The sequence below is a fragment of the Dermochelys coriacea genome, chromosome 16 (genome assembly GCF_009764565.3).
Source record: "Dermochelys coriacea isolate rDerCor1 chromosome 16, rDerCor1.pri.v4, whole genome shotgun sequence".
Lineage (NCBI taxonomy): Eukaryota > Metazoa > Chordata > Testudines > Dermochelyidae > Dermochelys > Dermochelys coriacea.
The window spans coordinates 10,859,543-10,885,640 of record NC_050083.1 but is presented as its reverse complement, the minus strand read 5'-3'; the positions used below and the strand labels follow the sequence as shown (position 1 = coordinate 10,885,640).

The 26,098-nt window shown below is 43.4% G+C and overlaps 1 protein-coding gene across 1 annotated transcript in view; it reads left to right on the top strand.

Annotated features, from left to right (window-relative positions):
* BRINP1 (BMP/retinoic acid inducible neural specific 1) overlaps positions 1–26,098 on the top strand; it is a 94,702-nt gene that overhangs the window by 25,902 nt on the left and 42,702 nt on the right. The window contains exon 2 of the mRNA XM_038375178.2: positions 4,024–4,291. Within this exon, the coding sequence (XP_038231106.1) occupies positions 4,074–4,291 (218 nt within the window). The 5' untranslated portion in view covers positions 4,024–4,073. The remainder of the gene's footprint in view (positions 1–4,023; positions 4,292–26,098) is intronic.

The following is a 26,098-nucleotide window of genomic DNA, read 5'->3' as shown; positions in this document are numbered from 1 at the left end:
TGGCTTCCGCAGGGACTAGCCCTGTAGTGTGTATTAATGTTTAATGCCAAGCAACATCTTTTCAGCAGCTATGGGGAGAAAAGACACTAATAAAAAAATTAACTTGATTGTGATATAATTGTCTAGACTGGTGGTGAAAGTCATGTTATTTCTTCTTCCTTTGCCCCTACTTCTGCTCCTTGCTCTGAATACTTTTTCTTCTAGCCTACTTCCAGAACCCAGATTTGCTCACTTCTTCCTACTGTCTGGGGGGATATCGTCCACATGTTGATTAAGGTCTGGCAACTGATGATTGTTTGGATGAAGATCTGTATGCAGGGTTAGGAATCACCCAAGCTTTTTTCATTATTACCCCAAGGCTGACCTTAAACATGGTGGAGGGCAGATACTCATTCTGTGTGTGTTCCTGTCTTTGGTCTGAGGTGAACAGAGACAATCAAAATACCGTACAACTCCACATCTGAGATAGTAGATGGGTGATTTGACTGAGGACTATTACAGTCATTCCACCTAGTATTCCATAACGGGCATGAACTGGAGAGGGGATTGGAGGTCAGATATCACTCACTTTAATACAAAAAGCCCATTCTCCCAGCACAGTAGGAGTTCAGTAGAAAGAAGAGGGCTTAAAGAACTGATCCAGGGAGGCTGACAAATAAGGTAGTTACTGGGGGGGTTCAATAACCAAACAACAGGCATAGTTAGGTCTATGCGTGCAGTACAGCTGCTCATTAACGGGGACTGATGCTGATGCTTATCTAATGGAGAAGGAGGGTGAACTTAACACTTTTCATTGTGTGATGGAAACGTATCATTTGCGCTCATAATCTGAGAAACAGAGGTGTGGCCTGAAGAGATGACTAGAAGCTAGGCACTCTGTCCTGAGTTCTAATCCCGACTCTGAACCCAGGATCAGAAGATACCTAAGAACGTACGAGTTCTTCTCATCCAGCCTCAAACATTTACTCCCTCTATGGCACTGGGCAAATCATTCATCTGTCTTTAGTCTTACTATTAATTACTATTGTGTGCAGAGCCCAAAGCAGCCCATTAGGATCAGGGCCCCATTGTGCCTGGTGCTGTAAAAACATCTCAGAAGCCATGATCCCTGCCTCAGAGCACTTACAAATAGTTAAGCAAAAGGAGGAGGAGATTATGTCTGAAAAAAACCCCAAAACAATATGTTGCCATTTTTATTGACATTTTTGGGGGCGGGGAGAATTTTTGAATTCGAAATGGAAAAAATTGAATTTGAAATTTTCAACCAGCTCTATTTACATTCTGGAAAGAGACAGGAGAGGAAAAAGGATGAAGGAAGAGAGGAAGAAAGGGGAACACAAAGTGGTACAGAGTACGTCCTGTTGGGGCTGTATTATTATTACCATCTTTATTTTAATCACTTCCTACATTCTGTTTATTAATTTGTCTCATTCCTGCCTATTTATTTTAACCTCTGCCTATTTCTGTATTTTTTTGTTTCTTTTTCTGTTAAACATCTGCCTATAGTGTTTCCGTGATATTTTATTAAAACCTCTTTTTCCATTTTTATATACATTGGTGTAGCTGCCTACCCAAAGACTGTACCCAACTACTCTTGGTAGCTCTGTTGCTTCTCCCTACCCCCACCTCTGTTTCTCTGTCTGCCTTCATTTCGCCATGCTCACTTACCTGACAGGAGTGTCCTGAGCTGTGTGGAAAGTGTTTGGAAGATTACACATGTTAAAGATAACCATAATATTCATAGAATCATAGCATATCAGGGTTGGAAGGGACCTCAGGAGGTCATCTAGTCGAACCCCCTGCTCAAAGCAGGACCAACCCCAACTAAATCATCCCATGATATTGAGCAGCAGCGTGGTCTAGTGGTGAGGCTAGTGGCCATGAGACTTGGGTTCTGGTCCTAGCCGTGCCACTGACCTTCTGTGGGACCATTAGTCACTTCACCTCTCGCTCTGTGCCTGTGTCTCCTCTTCCACCCTTTGATTGGCTCGTTGATGTAGATTGCCAGCTCTGGCACAAGGACTGCCTGTTTCTATTGGTTTGCGCAAAGCCTAACGCTAGCTGTCTCGGGATGGCTGTGGAGCGCATCACTGTAGTATTGGAGAGCTTCACGCTCAACACCTTTGTGAGGCAGGGAAGATTTAGCCTCATTCTGCAGACGAGGAATTGGGGGCACAAAGCAGTTAAAGTGACTTGTCTAAAGTCACACAATGAATCAGTGGCCGAGGCAGGAATTGATTGCAGGTCTCTAGTCCAGTGACTTAACCTTCCTCCTCACTTAGGCTTTCTTGGCACTACCACAAGACAATTAATAATAATATTCCACCACTGTAACTGGAGGGAGGTTAAAACCTGTCCAGTGGAGAAAGCTAACAGAGGCTGTTCTAGGGTGATAGTCATTGCCTCTCTTATATTTAATGCTTTAATTTTTCATGTGGCGTACTTTAGCTGGTTGGGAATTGTTCAACAGAACATTGTAAACAGGCTACACGGATTGTTTAGCTTTCTAAAGTGCCATGGAGCTTGCTTGCAGCAGCTCAACCATATGCTGTGCACATGTGCAGACTCCCACATATTCCCATCGCACACTCACTGCCACCAATGCCGTGGATTTTGCTGCATCTGCACAAACACATGCAGACTCACAATCACATGCTGTAGCCTCATGTCACTCTCACACACGCCTTCCTGACATAAATCCATATTCACACACATGCACACACTTCGTATCTCTCTCTCTCTCACACACATACACACACTCTGGGAGTTATACCTGTGCACGGCACACATGTCACACTCATATACAATCCCACTCACACATATCCCTCTTCCAACAAATCCTTATACAGCTGGAATTTAGAAAATAAGACTTAGTCAGTATTGAATAGATAATTGATACAATCTGGGACCCTGCTGTGCCCTCCTCCCTTATATTTTTGTCACAAAACAGAAGGGTAAGGACCATCCCTGCAGTGTTCCTAATAACCCCATTCACTTTCCACTAATGTAAAGCCAAGTATCACCCAGTAGGGGGCACAGCGCCAACGGTCTGAGTGGGGAAGCAGCATGATCTAATGGTGAGAGCACTGGGATGGGAGTCACAAGTTCTGCCACTGACCTGCTGTAAGACCTTGGCAAGGCACTTCATCCCCTTATGCCTCTGTTTTCTCTCCCACTCATTCTGTGTCTTGCCTAGACTTCAAGCTCTTCAGGGCAGAGCTGTCCCTTACTACATGTATGTGCAATGCCTAGCACAATGGGACCTTGACCTTAGTTGAAGCCTCTTTGTGCTACTTTAACATAAATAACAAAATAATGGTTCATTTACCCCCACTCCTCAAAGGCCTAGTCTGTCAAGCCAGCTGCCTGGTGTGATCTTTATCCTTCAAAGTTCTGCAGGATTTCTTTTTTTGTTGTTTCTGAAAACTATATAATTACTATTTTATTTCTCTTTTTTTGGCATGACTTTAAAGTAAGAGCTCAGGTTGCATGGAGTATGAATTACAGATCATCGGAGATAGATGAAAGCAGAAGACACATTTATCTGGCACCGCAATAAAGGGATGATAAACATGTAATTGAAGCCCAGGGTACAGCCACCTTGTGTATCTGGCCTCCTCTCCCCACTGCGGCATTGCAGAGAACTTCCCTGAGAGAACTAACTGGGGGGAAATAGGGTGTGGCGCATTTGGGTCCTGACCTAGCTGTTTCACAGGGCAATGCATGCTCTGAGAGAAGGGATAAAAGCCCTATAGATGTACATATCAAACAATGAAATACGATCAGATACCCAGAACCACAATACAAGTAGACCGAGGGCATTTAAAACCTGGTTTAAAGTTTGTTTTCATGTTGTGCCACATACTTGAAATAATTAACTGCAACAAAAAACATGTCTATGATTACATGTGTAACCACTTTTCTTTCTTCTCTCTCTTTTTTCTTCTATTTCTTTCCTCTGTTCTTGCTCTCCTCTCTCTCTCTTTCTTTCTTCTTTCCCTCCCTTCCTCTCTTCCTCCACAGGACTCCATAGAATGGAGCAAGAATGAGAGGAAAAAGGCAGACAGAAAAGCATGAACTGGAGGCTTGTTGAGTTCCTCTACTTCCTGTTTATATGGGACCATATAATAGTACAGCCCTCCCACCAGGAACCAGCTGTTATCAACCAACATGTCTCCAAGGAATTTGATTGGCTTATTTCAGACAGGGGGCCTTTCCACCACTCGCGGAGCTACTTATCCTTTGTGGAAAGACATCGTCAAGGATTTACAACCAGATATAAAATATACAGGTATGTTGATTTTTTACAGAGCTCATAGCTTTGCAGCCAGTGGGAACTCTGAGGGGTACGGTAGATGCTGGTCTTTGGTTGAGACCCGCCAATGTCCTCCTTCAGTCTGGGAGTGCTTCTAGACTATCCGCTGCCTTTCATTAACAATGACAGCTGCTTCAAAGACTCAGGTATGGTAGAGGTAAAGCTGTGATGTAAGCGATGAAGGTGTGTGGGTACCACGGTGATTACCACAACATAAAACCAAGGTAGAGAGACAGACAAGAGGTCAGGGGAGAACCTGTCCGATGTGCATGTGAATGTGTCATATATAGGCAAAGATTAAATACATGGACGCTCAAATGAGCACATCAAAATGCATTTAGCACTGCGCACATGAACTTGAATACAAATCTATATGCACACCCAGCCATCTGCCTATTATACATGCATTCACAAGATGACATATCAATGTATACCAGGGATCAGCAACCTCTGGCACGCAGCCTGTCAGGGAAATCTGTTGGCGGGCCGGGATGGTTTGTTTACCTGCAGCGTCCGCAGGTTTGGCAATCGCAGCTCCCACTGGCCGTGATTCACCGTTCCAGGCCAATGGGGGTTGCGGGAAGCGGTGGCCAGCACATCCCTCGGCCCACGCTGCTTCCCGTAGCCCCCATTGGCCTGGAACAGTGAACCATTGCCTGTTAGGTTCACTCCCTCTGGGGCACCTGGCATTGGCCACTCTTGGTAGACAGGATACTAGGCTGGATGGACCTTTGGTCTGACCCAGTATGGCCGTTCTTATGTTCTAACACCCACAATAAAATACACATAGACAAGTACAGGAGAAACGTGCCATGCATTCTGACATTATTTTATATACTGTCTGTCCATACAGATTTTATCCACAAAACACTTTGTGGAGTTAAATAATGGCGTTAAATGGAGGCGTGGGGTTAACAGTGGAATGAGGGAGGTATTAAGAGGTATCTAAGGAAGGGATACAAGTTATGTTTTCAGATTAGATAGGAAATGAGATGGAAATTCATTGAGGGATCATGAGAGATAAGAAAGCCCTTTGCAGATGGCAGAGATTGCAGAGGAGAAGGCTTTCATACCTAGAGCAGTGAGATAGTGTGACTGGGTTGATGAGAAGTGGCAGGGTGGAAAGTAGCCAGAGAATCTCAGTTATATACTCCAACAAATGCATAAAGGATTAAGGAAGCTGAGAGTAGTTTCAAACCAGACCCTAAAATGCATAGGGGAAACGGTAATGGATCTGTTTGTCTGTGATGTGTCTAAGGCATCTGCCACCGAAGTATCCCAAAGGATGGGGATGCTTCTTTGTACATGTGAGGAGGTGGGCATTACATTCTGCAGCTGCTGGAATCTAGAGAACTGGGATGATGTCATGATTCACAAGACAGAGAAAACCTGAGGTGGGTCAGGGAGTTCAGAGCTAGGGGATAATGCCACGGCTATGGGCAATGGAGGTAGTTGAACAGTGTGAGCCAAGAAAGGACATGGAAGAGTTGGAGTTGTGGATGAGTCTTCTCCCCTTGCTCAAATATCAGACACAAATCACCCAAAGGACAAGTTCTTCAGAATGAGCAATAATAGTAAATCACTATAGAGCATGCAGGACACTGAGCTCTGGAATTCTGCCCTCTGGTTTAGGTTAGGAGCCGATAAAGAAGCCGAGCTCTTTTGAAAATCTAGGCATCTGTGTCAAAACTGGAGTTGCCGGGAGCGGCTCCCTTTTGAAAATCTGCTCCCCTGGGCCTTGATCCTGCTCCCGCTCAAGTCACTGGGAAAAAAACCAAAACCCCAAACCAATCTGCCATTGATTTGAATGGAGCAGAATCAAGCCTTTATTTAGATGTTCAATTGGGTACTGAGGACTTTTTAAAAATCTGGTTCCAATTGTGGGTGCTGAGCACTAGAAAATCAGGCCCATATTTCCAAATCCTCAGCAGGTGTAAATCAGTGTGGCCCTTTTAAATTAAGTGGAGCTATGCCAGTTTATAGCAGAAGAAGATCTGGCTCATAGCCCTCCAACCATCCAGAGCATAGTGTGTTGTTAGCATTAGGGGTGGGCAAATCTCATTTTGTGGGTTCCACAATCTACTGCACGCATCTGCAAAGCAAGCTGGAGTTCACAAACTATCTAATTCCTGTTAAAGACAAGTTTTCTCCTCAAGGGTGATTCTCGATCACTCTTTGTATTTGTCTAGCTAAAGTGAAGCCAGTGCTCCGCATTAAGGATAGCGAAGCCACCCTAAGAATCTGGGGTGGAACATGGGAGTGTCCTGTATGTGGAGTGTTGAGTTTTTACTGGAATCTTCCCCCTTTGTGCTTTGTTTCACAGACGCTTTATGTTTGTTGCTCAGGCCCTCTGCACCTTTCATACAATGGGTCTTGCCATGTGCTTTGCCCTCTCTGCCCCTTTTCCCACAGCATCTCCAAAGCCCGGTGTCGCTAGAATTCGAATCCGCCATTCCGACCGGTGAATTTTGAGTGAGTTCGAAATGAGGCAAAAAAAAGAGCTCACCCGTCCCTAATTGGAACACTGTAACTTGTTTAGTGGCGATTTCCCCAGAGTGTCGTGCTGTGAGGAAACATGGACACAGCACATTAGAACCGTGTCATTTACACTGAAAACCCTCAGAGATAAAGCCACTGCCAATGTTATGCAGCAACGTCAAGCCAAACACAGGATTTTCTAGCCTGTGCAGCCAGCCTCACAAAAACCCAGCTCCTTGTTTGCCCCTTTCCTGCCACAGCTGAAGTTCAGGCATTTACTATCAGGCTAAGCGCCTCACTCTAGTTGGCAAAGGCATCCAATGTAAAAGGACTCTTTCCCTTCTGCAGAGTTCCTATGGAACTGAATGGCCACTGATATTCTTTCCACAGAATGTTTAAACCAGGCTCTAGAATTCTACCTTGGCGACCTAATTCTCTATTACATTCTGTAGGTTGATAGAACGGATCTCTCTCTTTATTATATTCTACAGGATTTTAGGGTAATTTCCTTAGAACCCTGAAAAGATTATTTTGCTTGTACCCCTTAGTTGAAGTCTGGATCTCATATTTGGTCTTGAGAGGTAGAGAGAAGATATGGAGAGCTGTTTTGTATTGAGTGTTGGGTCTTGGACAGTATAGATCAAGCCAAGAGATGAAGAATGAGCATTGTTCAGACTCAACTCTGTGATAATGAGGCCAGTTTATGATGCAGTTGAGGATGGAGAATGTGAGCTGTGATAATGTGGATGGGATGGCGGTGCTGGATTGTGGGCTGTTTGCATAGTCATCTAGGTGGAAGGGCACACAGTACTGGAAGCACAGTTTAATGGCTAAAGCTCAGGAGTAAGAAAAATCTGAGTTCTGTTTGTGGTTCTGCCACACACTCACCATGTGGCCTTGGACAAGTCACTTCACTGCTCTATGCCTCCGTTTCCACACCTGTAGAATGGAAATAATAATACTTGCCTACTTCCTAGAGCCATTCCAAGGCATTATTCATTAATGTCTGCAAAATGTTTTGAGATCTTTGGACATCCAATGCTATAGAAAAACAAAGAACAATTCTTTTACTGAGTGGCTAATAAAGGACTAGGTTGATAGGGAAGGGGAGGCATAATTGGGATAGGAAAAGTGGAATTTCCAAATACATTTATTTATTTCAGTTCCTAAAGAAAAAAGAAAAAAAAGTGTCCATTCTAACCTCTAGACACATTATCATCTCTTAAAATCACATACATCACTGTACAATAAACAAATTAAATGGGTAACAATACAAAGCTATTTTGTTACATAAGCTAGTTACAAAGAGGGCACCAAGTATATAGAAGAAGAAATGCAGGATTAATTGTGGGTTATAGTGAACAGATTAATTAGAGCTGGTCAGAAGGATGAAAGCCAATAAATAAATAAATATATAAATTTGAAAAAAGAATTCCTAATTTTTATTGAAATTTCAAAATTCATTTTTTTAAAATGTAAATATTTCATCTACCCTTTATATTCAACATGCGATTCGCAAATAGTTTATAAAGAGTTGATAAATGATTCATAGATGCCACATGCATGATGCAGACACTAATGTGTGTGTGTGAGCAATGGTTATAAGCACATCAACAGACGGTGTTATATATATGGATATAAAGTAGGGTTATAAGCAATCTGTAACTCTATAACAATCAACTAACCATTATAATATTGATGAATAATGCATTAACCCTTTATAGACTATTTATACATGCCCTCAGTATGAAATACGATCAAAATTTCAACCAGCTCTATGTTATAATAATATTAATAAGACATATCAATGATATGTAGACAATCAGTTCATCCAAGATATTCCATAGCTCTTCAAATAGTTTCATTGTTAACCTGAGATGGGCCAGAAAATCATTCCAGTTCTCATAGGATGAGATCTGCGTGCCCATAATGTCCCCTTTACTCTGGGTAAAAGGCCCGGAGAGGCATAAATGTGTCCTAAAATCATGTGGGAGCATTGTGGGTGCTCAACAACTCTGAAATATGATAGGAATTCCTGGCCCATTCATTTGTTCATGTCACTCCTCTTTTTGAATCCCTTCACAGTCTATTGCATCACATTTAAACTACTGGTCATCTCCTTCAAGACTCTGTATAAGTTTTATCCTCCTTTGGGTTGAGTTACACGTTGGTCTCCCTGACACCTGCCCTGCTCATATTCCTATCCTTGTGAGCCCATCTGCCAATCTCTCCATCAATACCCTCCATTTCTTTATCCACACAGCCCTGTGTACATGGTCCGAGATCCCTGCAGTCATCCCCAAAGTCCTATCCCCTTTACTCTATGTCCTTCTTAAAACCCACTTCTGCTGTGCTTTCTATAGAGCATCTTGTGAATTTGTATAGAAAATCCCTTTTATTGCTCCACATCCCTGACCTCTGTCTACTTGTCTGTGCAGCCATTTTCAGACAGTCAGTTCCTGGGGACGGGAGCTGTCTGCCTCTTCTTATATGTCAGAAAAGTCTCTAGCTCATGATGAGTGCTACCACAAACAAATAGAACAATCATCAACTCCCTGGGTCTCTTTGGGTGAATCACCTCACCGCCCTCTGACTCAGTTTCCCCATCTGTATGTAACCCCAATATTACTCTGGCCCTCTCTAGTTGTGGCTGTCCACAGAGAGAGAGAGCTTGATAAGTCTGCAATAGCCTTGCCTAACAGAACAGGGTCTTTTAAAATGAGAGGTCCCATGTTCAGTCCCCACAGCTGTTGACCCTCTGCATGGTAAAGAATCTGACCCTCTGCATCTGTAATGCAATGTGAGCTCCGTGGGTGACAGGTGCCATATGAGTGAGATAGCATTAATTCTATCCTTAATTTTCAGCCTGGAGTGTGGGTTTATGTGCCTGGACAGCAGTGACAGTGGTGTGATGTCTGCTCCATGTCCATTCAGAGGGATAAGCACCATTTTCTAGCCAAACACTGAGAACTTGATTCACATTTACACTGAAGCCCCTTTATGCCACTCTTGATATGTAAAGGGACTTTAAAGTGAGCATAAATGTAGCATAGTCCCACTTTTAGTCCCTTTATGATGCCAGAGAGGTATAAAGAGGCCAGAGTATAAATGAGAATCAGGTGCTAATTCTTGAAATGGTGTGTGTGTGTGTGTGTGTGTGTGTGTGTGAGTGAGTGAGTGAGAGAGAGAGAGAGAGAGAGAGAGAGAGAGAGCCAAAGCTAAAATCTTCTCCATTCAGAGTGTGCCCATTCCCAGTGCCACTTCACCAGGCTATTGTTAGATTTCATTTTCCTTCTCATTCACAAACCATCTGGATTTGCAGAAATCATTAAATAAAGACGGCAGAATAGAGCATCTGCATGCCAGGGAGTAGATTCACACCGCAGGCCAGTCTGCAAAATAACACTTGTCAAGTCGGACACCTTCCCCCCATCCCCTCGGCTTTTTTTTTTCTTTTTTCTTTTAGCAACTTCCCTATCATGTAAGCAACTGTAGCATTTCTTCTCACTAAGAAAGCTTCAGAGAAGATAAAGCTGTTGTTCTACATTGGGAGGATTTATCAGCATTAGCAGAGAGGTGCCTGCAATGGGCTTCTCGCCCCATCCCAGCCCAGGTCTAATTATCCACTTCACACTGTAGACTGTGTCCTGTACCACTTACCTAACCTCATAGACTCCTTGCCCAGTACAATACCGCACAATGTGCGAGACTCGGCTGGGAATTCTCTGAAGTTGAAAGGAAATTGACTTTACAGTGACCTTTTAGACCCCAAAACAAAATATGGACACTCCCCAAATGGATCGTTTTGAAAATAACCCACTACCTACCAACTAGTTGCCTTCTCAAATAACAGGTTAGGAGTTTGGTGCAGTTTCTTTATGGCCTCTGTGACGCAACTGGGACTCATATCCCTAACTATGCCTTATCTTAAAGTCTCTCTGTCTCTCACTTATACCCCATGGCAGGCTTTCTGTCCAACTGTAGTAGCTTAGATGCCAGTAACATCTGAAGGAATATTACCTTCAGACTCCTCTCCACCGCATTCAGGAAATTCATTGCATTCTTTCCTCTTGTATAAATGGACAGGCTCCATGATATTTCTTATTCTCTGCTTTGGTTTGATTTTTTAGTCACACTGCCATTCTGGCGACAGCAAGTAAGTTTTCATACAACGGTTTTACTCTGTCAGCAAAAAGGAGACATCTTTTATGTTTCTAAGCTGGAGGTGAGGTTTTTTTCAGAAGTAATGTAGCAGCTAAAGGACAGAAGGAGAAGAGATTAAAGGAAGATCTTGTTGACTGTGTGGAATAAGCCATGGGATGCTACAGATCACTGCATGTAAAAAAATGAAATTTACATAGTTTACATTGTGCATGTAAACTAGCGATGTACATTGCTTTGTAATCAGTAAACACCTTGTAAATAAATGTGTGTAAACCAAGAATTTAAATCAATTTACATAATGTGTGTAAACAATGAAACCTTCCAGTGTTCTCCTCAATGTAAACGTTAATCTGAAAATGACACTAACACAAGTTTAGGCAACTTTATGAGAGAGAGGCAATTTACATTCCCATCTCACTGCTCTCACACTGCAGCTTGGCAAAGATGATGCATTCAGGAGACCGGCATAAACCAACCAACCAATTACATCACGTAGTTACTCTTTTTCACACAACCTTCATTTTTCATGCAGTTCAGGGACCAGTGTTGTTACAGTCCCTGCATAATGAATCTGCATGCATATGGATAACTGTTCATATATTTGCATAAAGGAGAACAAAGGCAAGGATAGAGGATGATGGGGCTTGCTGCGGCCTGTATAATACTCTGCAAATCCTGTGGGTGCTGGGTCATACAGCCAAGGAGTTTGGCCTTCATCTGGGTTTGATGAACAGCTGTTCTGGCTGCATTTGGATTCAGATGGTCAGGGTTTCAGAATATCTGTGGCAGCTGTGATATCAGACATTCCACCTCATCTTTAATAATCTTGAGGGGCGCTGACTGATGAAAGCATAAACTGCAAAAAATTAATAAACTTAGAAATCGTTCCAGGCTAACGTCTTAGATCCAACCATCTCTCCAAACTTTGGGGAAGGTCAGGTCCTTCTTTGAATTTAGCAGCTCAAACCCACGTCTTCGGGGGGGTGGCACGAGCATAGGAAAGGAATCTTAATCACCGATCCCTCTGCCAAGAGACATCACATGCTCCTGGGCTTAGAAGGGAATTCTTTCCCCTCTGATTTCTCACCTGAATGAGTCCCTTTCTTATGGACTGATGAGGGATCCAGTCTCCTCTACATGCATCAAGTTTGGGGATTATTCACAGTGCTCCACACCCTCCGCACTGCTCCATAATGGACCTCTCTCAGACTCAGCTGGGCCTTCCATGCTCACCAAGATGTTTGAAGGCAGGCAGACTGAGGTCTCGTGGCTTCTGAGCAGTTGAAAGGGTAACAAGCCAAGGAGAAGCCATCACTCCACCTTGTGGGTAGGCTTTTAATTCCACTTGTAAAACAGGCAGATACTTATTTTTGCAGAAGCAGTTATGTAAAAAAGGCATCATCAGGTATTTGAGGCAAGGAATAATTTTGTTCTGCCACAACTAGCGCAGAGGGGGATGCCATGACTGTACCTGTTATCGCCTTTTCTATTTCTGGATCCCCCCTGATAATTTTTTCCCTTGTGTTCCAAGTCTTACTTCTTCTTCTTTTATTCTGTCTGACTACCGCCCACTGACCTCTGTAAGTGCAGCAAGATAAGCCCCACTGCAACAGCAATCAGAAACATCCACGCTGATTTCCCTTGCTCATCTTACAGACCCACTGTTGGACAATGCAAGTTCAGTCAGAAACCAAGGGCCGGTCTCCTGAAAAAGCATGATGCAAGAAGGTATGCCCTGGAGACAGAGCAGGATGGAGAGGGATTTTGGTGAGCCTCGGGTAACAGGGATTCCTCTGCAGGCAATAAGAGATCCATTATATCCTCCTTTGGGGCAGGTCATGCAATGTGCAGTGGCTTGTGTGTGCAAACGGGATGGCATGTAGCCGCCTGCACCTCTCTTAAGGAGCTGATTATACAGGTATATCAGGGCTTCTGCAGCAGGCAGTGGCAAAGGTGTCATCTCTGGATGGCAGTGCAGGTGATGCCAAGTATCTGATGCCAGGATCACGGGTTCAGGGCCGTTATTTGTTGGCGACCATGCTCTGTAACTGATTGCACACTGGCATCTCTCTCTCTCTCCAGCCCTCGGAGACTATTTCCAGTACATCTCGCTTCACAGAGCTCCACCCGGACACAGTCATTTACAATAAAATATTTACAGGAAGCTGCAATGAGGCCGACTTCACAGGGGAGTCATTTGTGCTGGTTAAATAACTTCTCCCATCAGGTGAGATGTGTGGATGGGGGAGGAAAAGTCAGAGCTGACAGATCTCAGCGCATTTGCATTCCCAGAGCCTGCCTGTTATGGAATCAGACTGCAGTGCAGTGCAGACTGCAGGGAGGATGCTAGGTCCTTCCAGCTGTCCTGGCTGAGGATCCAACCACACTGTTTAATGGAGTAGGGATGACCCCATCTTTTTCCAGCATGAGAAATCCTCCTCTTCCTTGACCTGCTCCTGCTTGCTCTTGTAGGCATTCCTCATGGTCTGGAATAAATTAAGGCAGCTGTGAATAGGGCCAGATTAAGGGGATGGGATTGTCAAAAGTGCCTCATGGATTTAGAAGCACAAGACCCACTGAAAACATGCCATAGCGCGTGCAGGTCGAGGGTCCCTGCTCCTAGAGTTTTAGGATGACATCAGAATCCGAAAAAAGAAAAGGAGTACTTGTGGCACCTTAGAGACTAACAAATTTATTTGAGCATAAGCTTTCGTGAGCTACAGCTCACTTCATCGGATGCATTTGGTGGAAAATACAGAGGGGAGATTGATATACACACACAGAGAACATGAAACAATGGGTTTATCATACACACTGTAAGGAGAGTGATCACTTAAGATAAGCCATCACCAGCAGCAGGTGGGGGAAACCTTTCATGGTGACAAGCAAGGTAGGCTAATTCCAGCAGTTAACAAGAACATCTGAGGAACAGAGGGGGGTGGGGTGGGGTGAGAGGGAGAAATAACATGGGGAAATAGTTTTACTTTGTGTAATGACTCATCCATTCCCAGTCTCTATTCAAGCCTAAATTAATTGTATCCAGTTTGCAAATTAATTCCAATTCAGCAGTCTCTCGTTGGAGTCTGTTTCTGAAGTTTTTTTGTTGAAGAATAGCCACTCTCAGGTCTGTAATCGAGTGACCAGAGAGATTGAAGTGTTCTCTGACTGGTTTTTGAATGTTATAATTCTTGATGTCTGATTTGTGTCCATTTATTCTTTTACGTAGAGACTGTCCAGTTTGACCAATGTACATGGCAGAGGGGCATTGCTGGCACCTGATGGCATATATCACATTGGTAGATGCGCAGGTGAACGAGCCTCTGATAGTGTGGCTGATGTGATTAGGCCCTATGATGGTGTCCCCTGAATAGATATGTGGACAGAGCTGGCAACGGGCTTTGTTGCAAGGATAGGTTCCTGGGTTAGTGGTTCTGTTGTGTGGTGTGTGGTTGCTGGTGAGTATTTGCTTCAGATTGGGGGGCTATCTATAAGCAAGGACTGCCCTGTCTCCCAAGATCTGTGAGAGTGATGGGTCGTCCTTCAGGATAGGTTGTAGATCCTTGATGATGCGTTGGAGAGGTTTTAGTTGGGGGCTGAAGGTGATGGCTAGTGGCGTTCTGTTATTTTCTTTGTTGGGCCTGTCCTGTAGTAGGTGACTTCTGGGTACTCTTCTGGCTCTGTCAATCTGTTTCTTCACTTCAGCAGGTGGGTATTGTAGTTGTAGGAATGCATGATAGAGATCTTGTAGGTGTTTGTCTCTGTCTGAGGGGTTGGAGCAAATGCAGTTATATCGTAGAGCTTGGCTGTAGACAATGGATCGTGTGGTATGATCTGGATGAAAGCTAGAGGCATGTAGGTAGGAATAGTGGTCAGTAGGTTTCCGATATAGGGTGGTGTTTATGTGACTATCGCTTATTAGCACCATAGTGTCCAGGAAGTGGATCACTTGTGTGGACTGGTCCAGGCTGAGGTTGATGGTGGGATGGAAATTGTTGAAATCATGGTGGAATTCCTCAAGGGCTTCTTTTCCATGGGTCCAGATGATGAAGATGTCATCAATGTAGCGCAAGTAGAGTAGGGGCATTAGGAGATGAGAGCTGAGGAAGCGTTGTTCTAAGTCAGCCATAAAAATGTTGGCATCCTGTGGGGTCATGCGGGTACCCATCGCAGTGCCGCTGATTTGTCACCATGAAAGGTTTTCCTCCTTCCCCCCCCTGCTGCTGGTGATGGCTTATCTTAAGTGATCACTCTCCTTACAGTGTGTATGATAAACCCATTGTTTCATGTTCTCTGTGTGTGTATATCAATCTCCCCTCTGTATTTTCCACCAAATGCATCCGATGAAGTGAGCTGTAGCTCACGAAAGCTTATGCTCTAATAAATTTGTTAGTCTCTAAGGTGCCACAAGTACTCCTTTTCTTTTTGCGAATACAGACTAACACGGCTGCTACTCTGAAACCTATCAGAATCCGAGCTTCCATTAAATGAACAAACCCAAGCACTATGTGTCTAGTGCTTGTGGTAGCAAAGGAAAACTTGAAAACATGACCCAGGCAATGAAGTCTGCCTGAGCCTGAAGACAGGGCCCAGCAGAGGGAGGAGCAGCAACCTCTAGAACCAGCAGGGAAGCTATCTGGCCCCAAACCCTCCACCAGATCAGACCAAGCCTCCAACTGTCTTGGATGCTCCCCCTTCTGCTGCTTATGTGTGTGTGTGGGGAAAATGTGGTCCCCGTGACCACTCCTGCTGCTGCTGGATGGACAGAGCCCCTGCCACTGGCCCACATTCTGCTGGACCTCCCATGCCTGACTGTGACTCCTCCATCTGGTGAATAACTGTCAGGGGTGGTGGGGAATTAAGCCAATGAAAATAAACGGTGAATATCAGAGAAGGAACCCGAAGAGAAAAAAAAACCCAGCCTCTCTTTCTAATAGAACCACAGGGTAGACAGGACATCTAGTCTGCCAAGATGCAGGGTATGTTGTGCCTAAACCATCCAAGACAGGTGGCTATCCAGCTTCTTTTTGAAACTGTTGCCACTTGTCCTTCTCTCTGTGGCAAGAGAGAACAATTTTTCTCCATTTTTTTTATGGCAGCCTTTCAGGTATATGAAGACTGCTATCACGTCCCCGCTTAATTTCCTCTTTTCCAAATGAAACATACCTGGAATAGGTTTCAGAGTAGCAGCCGTGTTAGTTTGTATTCACAAAAAGAAAAGGAGGACTTGTGGCACCTTAGAGACTAACAAATTTATTTGAGCATAAGCTTTCGTGAGCTGTAGTAACAGCTCACGAAAGCTTATGCTCAAATAAATTTGTTAGTCTCTAAGATATCTGCAATAGAGAGCCTCTTGGATCCCTCTGCTAAGGGAAGCCATTTAAAAGCAGTCTGGACAAAGCACTTGAGAATATACTTTAGGGAACAATCCTGCCTTGGCCAGGAGTAGGGAGGGGAATGTACTTCACGTCCAATAGGCCTTTTCCATCTTTCATGTGGATTCACTCACACCCCTGATTCCTTATCTTCAAACTGATCCTCTCTGTCTGGAGGAGTGTGGTGTGATGGCTGCCAACCATCTCTCCTTGAGCAACTCACCCAGTGGGGGCACAGTCAGCCCAAGGGGAAGTCCTTACTGCACAGCTCCCCACACTTTGCCATAGCATTCAGCCTCTAAGCACAACCCTACCCCACCTGTCACTGGTTCTCAGACTGCTGGGCTGGGCCAAAGGGCCTTTGCTAATACAGCTTCTGCTAATGTTTTGCCATTCTTTAGAGATTACAGCCTCTGCCTGGCCCCTAATCAATTCTTAAGGGCTAAACAGTGCCTGTTAGGCACAGCTCATTGTAAGGGGCAAAGTGGAGGTCAACGGCTCTATTCTGCCTCCTGGAATTCCCTAGCTGCATAGGAAGGGGACTGACTTGTTTTGCCCCTGGAAGGGCTACAGCATACTCTCCTCACTGCCTGCTGATCAGGGGTCAAAGAAGTGTTGGAGAGGTGGCTCCCCCTACTCTCAGCCATCCCGTTCAGGAAGGTCTTCTTCCCAAGGCAGAAGCCTCTAGGAACTAGCCTCTGGATTCTCTCAAACTCAAGGGATGCTATTCTGGACAGGACTTCTGGGGAAGGGAAAAGGTTCCTGTATGTCACGGCCATCATCTTGGCCAACACACCGGGGATCAAAGCGGGGATTTTCTGAGCTGAAAGCAGGAGCTGCTACAGCTTGATCTAAAGAGCCAGACTCTAGCCGACGGCTGTGACTGACTCGCAGAGGAAGAAACACAGCACACATGGACCAATAGGTTACATTTACTCCTCCCCTGTCCCCCACCACTGCATGGAGGTGTAAGGAAAGACCAACCACAGTTCAACCCTATTTGGGGGCAAGAAGGTAAATTTGAACACTTGTTTTTCAGTCATGCATCCAGCATAGCCTGTTTCCATTTTTGTCTCTCTTACTGTTTCCTTCCCACTCAGCAAATGAGAGCCCCTCTGCTGAGGATTCAGCATTAAATATTTCAGTATTGGCTTCCAGCTCTTGAGCAATACCAAAAAGAACATTACTTTTTACTTCCCTCCAAATGTCTGGGTTCTCCTTGGGGAGTCTGCACTCATAGTCTGATCAGCACTAATAAGAGAGCTGTGGGGAGAAAGGGAAATATAAGTTGCAGGGTTGAGAGGGAGAGGAAGGAGGTTTGTTCGATTCATCCCTTGTTCAAGCTGAATGAATAATCCCTAAACAAATATAATGTACTCCTTGCATTTTGCATCTTGTTTTTCATTAGCAGAATGTGAAATTCTGAGATTTATTCACGAGGCAAAACAACATGCCAATTTCTGTGCAGTTATGTTTCTCTCTCGATGAAAGGTAAGCATTTGATATTTGGTATAATGAACCAACACAACACAGATTTCAGCGTTGCCAATTCTTGAAATTTTATTGAGATTCTCATTATGCCTGGTGTTTTTCTGGAAGCCCCAGCACCTGGAGTCCTGTGATTTTGAGAGAATCTCAGATAATTTATTTTTGAAGAAGGTTTCTAGCCCTCATGGTTGCAGAGAAAAAACTTGAAAATGTGGCCCCAAAATGTTCAGAAAGCTGGAGGCAAGTAAAACCCCAACATATATTATCTTTTACAAATGTCATGAATTTTAAGTGAATCCCATGTTTTTTTTAACTCTTGATGCTGGTGATACTGCTAGAGTGCTTATGATGCCATTTTTTGTTACCTGATTGGATGCCTTACATAAACTAACAAAGCCAGTGAAGATTCCAAATTTTGAATATTGCATGCGAACGTGCAATTCAGTCGCAATTGTAAATGCCTCAGAGTAGCACTGTCTTGCTTTGTGTTTGCACAGCACCTCGCCCAGTTGTGGCTTCACCTTTATCAAGTATGCTACTGCAACATAAATATTACATAAAATTATATTCATACAAATAATAAAAGTAACAACATCAATGATATTGATCATAATATTGGTAATAGTTTGAGTTTAAAAGTAGCCTTCTTGTAAGCATTTGTACTAGTAAAGCTCAGTTGCTCGAATGTGCATGAAAAAGCAAACCACAGAACATTCACATACAATTAAATATTCATTTATTCTAGCAACTTTCAACCTACCATAGTATTTTGCACCAGTCACATTATCATGGGAATACATAAAAATACTCTAGCCCATCTAGCTAACTCCCAAAGCAAGTCACATCAACCAGTCAATTTCAGATGAACCTGAGGCTGGTACATGATCTTGGATGAACATTAGGTTAGGCTGAGCTTTGTAAAGAGGCAATGTAAAGTGCTGCACAAAGGAAGCCATTTGCATTCACAACTAGTTTTATGGGTCCTGCAAAACCCAGGAACTATGCTACATGTTTCTGAGCTCCATCTACGGCACCTTATCTATTTTCTAATTATTTACATATATACAGACACAAGAGCACTCCTGTAACAAGCTTCATTTTGAGTTTTTGGATTTGTTCCTATGCCAAACTCAAAGCAACCATTAGAGTTGTGAATACTAGCAAAGGGAGGCTAGTCTTGTGGTCGGCTAAGGCACTGGACTGAGAGTCTGAAGTCTCAGTTCAACTCCTAGGTCAGCCACAACTCCCTGTCTGATCTAGGGCAAGAAAAAAATCTAGCCTGCATGTCAGCTCCCCATCTGTAAAATGAGGATGGTACATCTCTATCTCCAAGGGATGCTTGTGAGGATAAACTCATTGATGTTTGGAAGATGCTATGATTGTGGAAACAATGTATACTGGTCGATAGAAATAAAACCAAAGAACATTTTCTCATGAGATAATGTGGATGCATGGGTCCAGGAAGTGACTGATGTCAGATTTTTCTGGATATTCTCATATAACAACAGAGAGATTCAGGGTGTGACAATGTAATGGCAGGACAAACTCCCATAAACTCATGGTCTTGCAGGATGGGCGGACAAACCTTGGTGGGTCTCCAGTTCCTTCCATGGGTGCAAGAACACATCTACCATCTACACTATGATATGGACTGATTGTTGCCATTTTTAAGGCAATTGCTTAAAAGTTAAAATATCTTCATCGTACCTTTTATTAAACACACTGCTAGACCTTTCTGTTGAAACCATCCTGATTAGTGATCATATCTTGTGCAACGGCAGGTCTACCTTGGAAGGTGATGTTGGCATTTTGAACTCATTTATTATGTATGTGGCCACTGCCCTCTTCTGAACAGAATAGGAACTGCTCAGCTGTGTGTCAGAGGCTCTATAGCTGCTAACAGTGCCTCCCATACAGGCAAAGAGGGTCTGTACTTTGGAACACTGTGCACTGTGTCATCACTGTGAAGTTCTATTTGGACATGATGAGGGAACGTGACGTTCTAGGTGGCTGCAGAGTTCTTGCACTATTTTCACAATTGCAACTGGATGGAACATTTTCAGCTAAATCACATTTTGTCAAGCCATGCTGTTTCATGAGAACCGAAATGTTTTGCAGAGATGTACTGGTTCCAATGAAGTTGTCACTGGAAATGGTTTTGAAAACTTTCTGGTCACTTCTGACGCGACACAGAGAGGGAGTGAGCACTGAAAACAGCTGTTTCAACAAAATTTCCAAAAATGTTTTTGTTCCAATGCAGAATGAAAACAAATGACAAAACCTTGAAAGTTGCTGCAAACCAAAAATTGTCATCCTCTGGACAGCACCAGTCACAATCAATATTTGAACTCTTTGCTTGCCAGACTCTCAAGGTTGGTCAAGCTATGGTAATAGGCAATGACCCATCCAGAGTGCATGTGTATGCTGCCCTCTACTGGGTGGAATTGGGACTGCTTAGCCCCATTAGGCCCTAAGCTGTTAACAGTATAAACTCCAGGGCTAGAAGACCTAAACAGATGGCACTCTCTGCTCCCTCTGTTGGGGAGAAGGGGAAAAGCCAGCTCTGGCCAGCTTCATTCACCTGAATTATACCATTGTTTACCCATAATTCCACCTTTTGTTGCTTTGGTTGCAATGTGTTTCTGTTTTGATGTGTAGGTGTGATAATAGATTATCATCATTACTATATTTGGGAAATGGAACTCAAATAGTAGGGGCCCATGCTTTGGCCACCAGAGGATCTGCATCTATCCTTGATTTCATCCTGAACTACCTCACTGCCAACACATCCCTCTTCTGGCACAGGCGGTAGCACATGGACAAGGAGGAATAGTCTACGCAGGGACCATTAGGACCAGTTCAGCACCCAGTATAGGCTAGGACTACCCTAATTTGCACCTACTTGCAATGGCCCCCATAGGCCATTAGGGGGATGTAAAATGGTACAAAGGCCTCAAGCCACCTCACTTGGCCCATCTCTCTGCTTCCAGAACTGTCCTGGACATAGCACTTGCTGTGGTGTTCTCCAGGATGGGACTCACACCTGCATGCTGGTCCACTTCCGACAGCCAGCCTAGCTGGTGCAAAGAGGCCACGGTGGAGATGTTCTGTGGTATGCAGCATTGGTATGAAGTCACATAGGTAAGCCACAGATTTGTTATCATAAAGGGCAGTAGGGTATGTGCACGAGGGGGCTGGAGTGTAAAGAATCAGCCAGCATGTGTAGATATTTTTAATGGCTCTATGCTGCCTCCTCTTCTGTCTGGGCTAGTGGAAATCCTTCTCATAGCATGAGAGATTTTATTCAATTTTTAAGAGCTCTTCACTTTTCATTTGGGAAGGAAAGTTGGAGCTGCCTCCAATCTGCAATCAATCCGCTGCCATCGTGAAAGAGATGCAAGGAAACTCTCTTGCTTTGTGGGTCCTTTATCTTTCTTGTGAGCTCACAGAAGTTAATATATTTCTGAATGGGGGAGAGAGAAAGCCAGAACATGCAACCAACACACCGCCTGCCTAAACCCTGCAAATGGCTTTGTTGTTAGCGCTAACCCTACAAAAAGTCTTCAGAACAACACCACACACTGTGGGCTTGTAGAGAAAGGAAGCAAATCACATGTAAATGTACATAGAACCAGATTTTTAACAGTATTTAAGAACCTAAAGACGCAGAGGGCTTTGTTTTTATTGTCTCATTGTTTCCATGTATTCCTCCGTCTGTTTGAATCCATCTGTTGTCTCTTGTTTTATATTTAGTTTGTCAGCTCTTTGGGGTAGGGACTATGTGTGTGTTCCATGCTTGGTCAGGACCAAGCACAATGGGGGTCCTGGTCCGGGACTAGGACTCCTAGATGCTATGGTCATAAAAATAATTAATAATAATAGTAATTTTCAGAAGTGCCCATGTGCCTACATTGTATATCTTTCAGTGGGAGTTAGGTGCTCTTGAAAATCTCACTAGGCACCTATCTGCATCTTTAGGTGCCTAAATAGCTTTAAAATCTGGCCCTTAGGAAATTGATCTTCCACTTTTGTTTTCAAAAATGACAGCCATTACTTCATCAGCATGTGCACAATGTGTTGCTGTCCTAGCCAAACTCCCAAATAAGAGAAATATTAAGGGCCGGACTCCACTTCTGGAGAATTGTAAACCCTTCAGGCCATGAAGATGTCTCCTTTCTGTGTCTGTACAGCGCTCATCACAATGAGACTCCATTCCCAAATAGAACCTTTGGGCACTACCGTAATATAAATATTTACTCCTAATAATATCAATAAATCACTAGTGACATACTCATCCAGAAAGGAATAATAACAAGCACTTCTATAACTAAGCTTGGAAGGATTAGATTTTTGCCGGCAAATGTCGGTAAATGTCAATTTCACCGTGCAGGCAGAAACTGATAAAATAGATATAGTTCCATCGATAATAATCAACATTTACAGAGAGAGCCCAAGTAAGAAAACATGCTCCTTGAGAATTTATTGCATTCTGATTTAAGGATCTTTACTTTGTGTATTTTGACATGAGATGTTGACAATTTGTGTTTTAACCGTTACAATGCGGTAATTTTTTGAATGTCAGTGTCTACTGACATTTGATAATTATTGCCTGACCATCTTCTCCCCCAATAAATGCCCACAACTGTGAAAATTTAAATAAATACAAATTGGAAAAACATGCTTAAAATCCACAATTGTGAAAACTTAAATAATAAAACAAAGCTTTAAAATAAACACTAATATTATCCACTGAAATTATTTTTTAAAAAATAGAATTCAGACAAGCCTATCAATAAGATCTTTCACCTGAGGATCTCAAAGCACTTAACAAGTGTTAATTAAGCCTCCTAATGATAGCTGAAGGAAGGATTTTTAAATGAATAATTTACTAGTAAAATATAATGAAATTCATCATATTTATTATTCATGGATATATTCATGAAAAAATAGCAGCTTGGTGGTATTGCTAGGTAAATCAATTATAATGTGCATATATTCCTCAAACAATTTATACAAAATTATTTTGAAATGTGTAGAATAAGCTATTCACTGATGATTATTAACCAGCTTAACTCACAACCCCCCTGTGAAGCAGGGAAGTATTAGGTTATAAGCTCTTTGAGGCTGGCACTGTCTTTTTATTCTGTGTTTGAATAGTGCCTGGCACAATGGGGTTCTGATCCATGAGTGGGTCCCCCTTTAGGTACTACAACAATACAAATTAACAATAATAACAATTAATTATTAATTATTATTATTTTATATAAGGTTTAATTTAGGTTGAGAGATGTCAGATGACTTGCTCATAGTCACACAGAAATTAAGTGGCAGAGCCAAAAGAGGACACAAGAATTGTTATTTCCATTTTCCTGATCTAACTACTAGACCACACTCTCCTTGTAGAGCCAAGAAGAGAACCTAGGTATGCTGGTTCCCCATCACCTACCCAATCACACTCATCTCTCAGAGCCAGAGAGAGAACCTGGGAATCCTGACTCCCAGTCCTCTAGTCTAATTGCTAGATTACACTCTCTTCTCAGTGTTAGGAAGAGAACCCAGGAGTCCTGAAACCCAGTCCCTTTCTAGATCCCTTTCCTTCTGTCTCCTGTGGCAGCAAACTCCTGTAAGCTGGTGTCATTTGAAAGGTCCATCATCAGAGAGAAAGCACAAGGCTTACACGCCTTGTGACTTCCACTAACATTCGTGTCCAGTGATCCCAGAAGGTCTTTCATGCCTTTACCGGTGTCAAATATCACAGCCTCTCCCTCTGGTTTTATTAGGAAAGCTAATGCTGAATTACCCAGCCTCCTCCACTCAATAAAAAGCGTTTATAACCCTGTAAATTCCAATATATCAGCAGCTTGTTACGAAGAGAAAAGGTCATTGGGAGAAAAAAAGTGTCTTTCTCTCGGAAATTCTGGCTTAATATATACGAGGGAGTCAGCACTGGAAAAATATTTCTTGATATGATAAAGTCTCATAATAGAAAATGTTGCTGCAATACAGGGCTCGTTTCCTCAGATAAGTATTTAATATAGATCACTAAAGATTAATCGAGTACAGAAGAGAGTCTGTCCTATGGTTGGGGTAAAGAAAACATCTTCTTGTTAATTTATTATGGAGCCTGAAATGAGAAAAAACCCATGGAGAGAAATACAGGGTGCAGTTTCCATAGAGAAACAGAGCCTCAAACTAGAATTTATTTAGTGTGTAGGCAGCAGCCTTCCCATGACCAGCTGCACCATGGAGTTTGCCTCATGGAAAATCCTAGTAGGAAGAAGTATGCATGTAGAAAAACAAGTCCACATACTCAGAGAGTCTGACTGTTTCCTGATGATTCCTGCTTTTCCAGAACTGGGAAAGGGCCAGGTGGAAATCTCTTCAACATGGTCCAGACAAGTTCTCATTTAATGGACTTTCTAGTACATCTAAGTCCCCACAGAATTTTATACTATAAGGATGACTCTCAGCCCAGGTCCAGAAGGTCAGTGTATGGGAGATATCATCAGCATTTCTCTCTGTTGATACTTTCATATTAATAAAATCAACAGTTTCTAGACTAGGAGTAGCCAAAGCAGTGGACCATAGACAAAATGCATCCATGGAACTCTACAATACGGCTTGCCCCCTCTATCAAACACCTCTGGGTCCCAGCACTCATGCTCCATTTTGAGCCAAATGGCTCCACCATACTACATGCGAAGATATGTAGTTTATATCGGCTACTGCTCTGTATTAAAGATGAGAATATGTCCAATTTATTCCATTCGATGGAAATTAGGGGCTACCATTAATTTCCTGGCAAGCTGCTAGCAAAACTCTCGCTTGGGCACAGTTGGAGCACCTTGGTCTGTCCCCAAGTAAGGGGGGTTCATTCATGTTAGAGTAACATAGCAGCAAAATCCAGGTGCCAGGGAAGGGGGTCTTGGCTGGATCTTAAAGGCTTGTTCTGCTTTTAGATTGAAGTGTATAAAGGCTTTTCACTGGCCGTTTCCTCAGGGAGTTGCATACTATGTGTGGGGCTCATTTCATTGGTGGCTGCACTCTTTGGAGTTCTCTTGGACTACCTAGGCAGGGAAAGAAGAATCTAGTGCCCTATGAGTGAGGGACAAGCCTTCTCCAAGTGTAACATGGAGTGCGGCTGAATTTAGTTGGGGTGACAAATACCATGCAATACTACTTTATTTCCTATAGCATCTTTCATACAAAACGCATCCCTGACCACTCTGCAGCACTAACTAGGACACTTGCGGCGATAAATCATAAATGATAGCAGAGGGAACACCAGAGAGGGGGAAAAAAGATATGATTTCAGCTGAGATTGAAATGAGATGCGGGATCAATGAGATGTGGAGATGAAGGGTGATTCCAAATGGCCGGATTTCCTGAGGTGAAGCATCTCACACTAACAACGTGGGAAGGGGGAGGAAGGTGGTACTTAGACGAGGAGCAGGCATGGGGGAAAGGAGCAGAGATCTGAGCATGATTAGTGAGAGAGAAAGAAGAGGAGCATGACATTGGAGAACCCTCTTGGAATGCATATGGCCTGGGCAGGAGAAGTAGCTTTGCTGTGGAGAGAGAGACTTTGTCCTAGTGCCATCGAGCCTGTTCGTCGGTCCTTGTCTGGTAGCTTACTAGGTGTTGCTTTCTCTGCTCTCTTGATTTGGCTTTTCCATTAGACAGAATGTTCTGGAAATGTTTGTGTCAAACATCCCACAGAAAACTATCCTGCACACACAGTTCTCCTCCAGGAGGAGGAGGAGGAGGAGAGCTCGAACCATACGAGAAGGTTGTTAGTCATGTTGCACAATGCGCTGCTGGAAGGGGATCAGATACTAGGGTGATGAGGGTGGCATGAAAAGAAAAGAGAAGAGAAGAGAATAGCTTGTGTTGACATACACAATGTAACCAACACAAGAGGATCCCCCCCACCCCAAGATCCCTACTATACCTAGCTGTTCTCACAATGCAACTGAAGTCCTTTCTCTGTAGTTCCCCTCCCTTCCGGTTTCAGAAGGACCAAACTATGTGCATATTAGCTGACTCCACCTCTCACAGCTGATCATGTGAGCCTTGACTTACTCACGTTGACGTCTCCTATAATCACCTCAGTGCCTTTTACCCCACTGTCCATTATGAATGGCACTTTCTCCCTTTTCAACCTCGTCAGGTCATTGTTAGGACTGGTTGGAATCTTTTCACATTTTGCAGGGGCGGGGGGGGGGGGAGGAATGCAAAAGAAACCTGTGAATTCTGTCCCACCTCCACCCTCTCCCCCTTT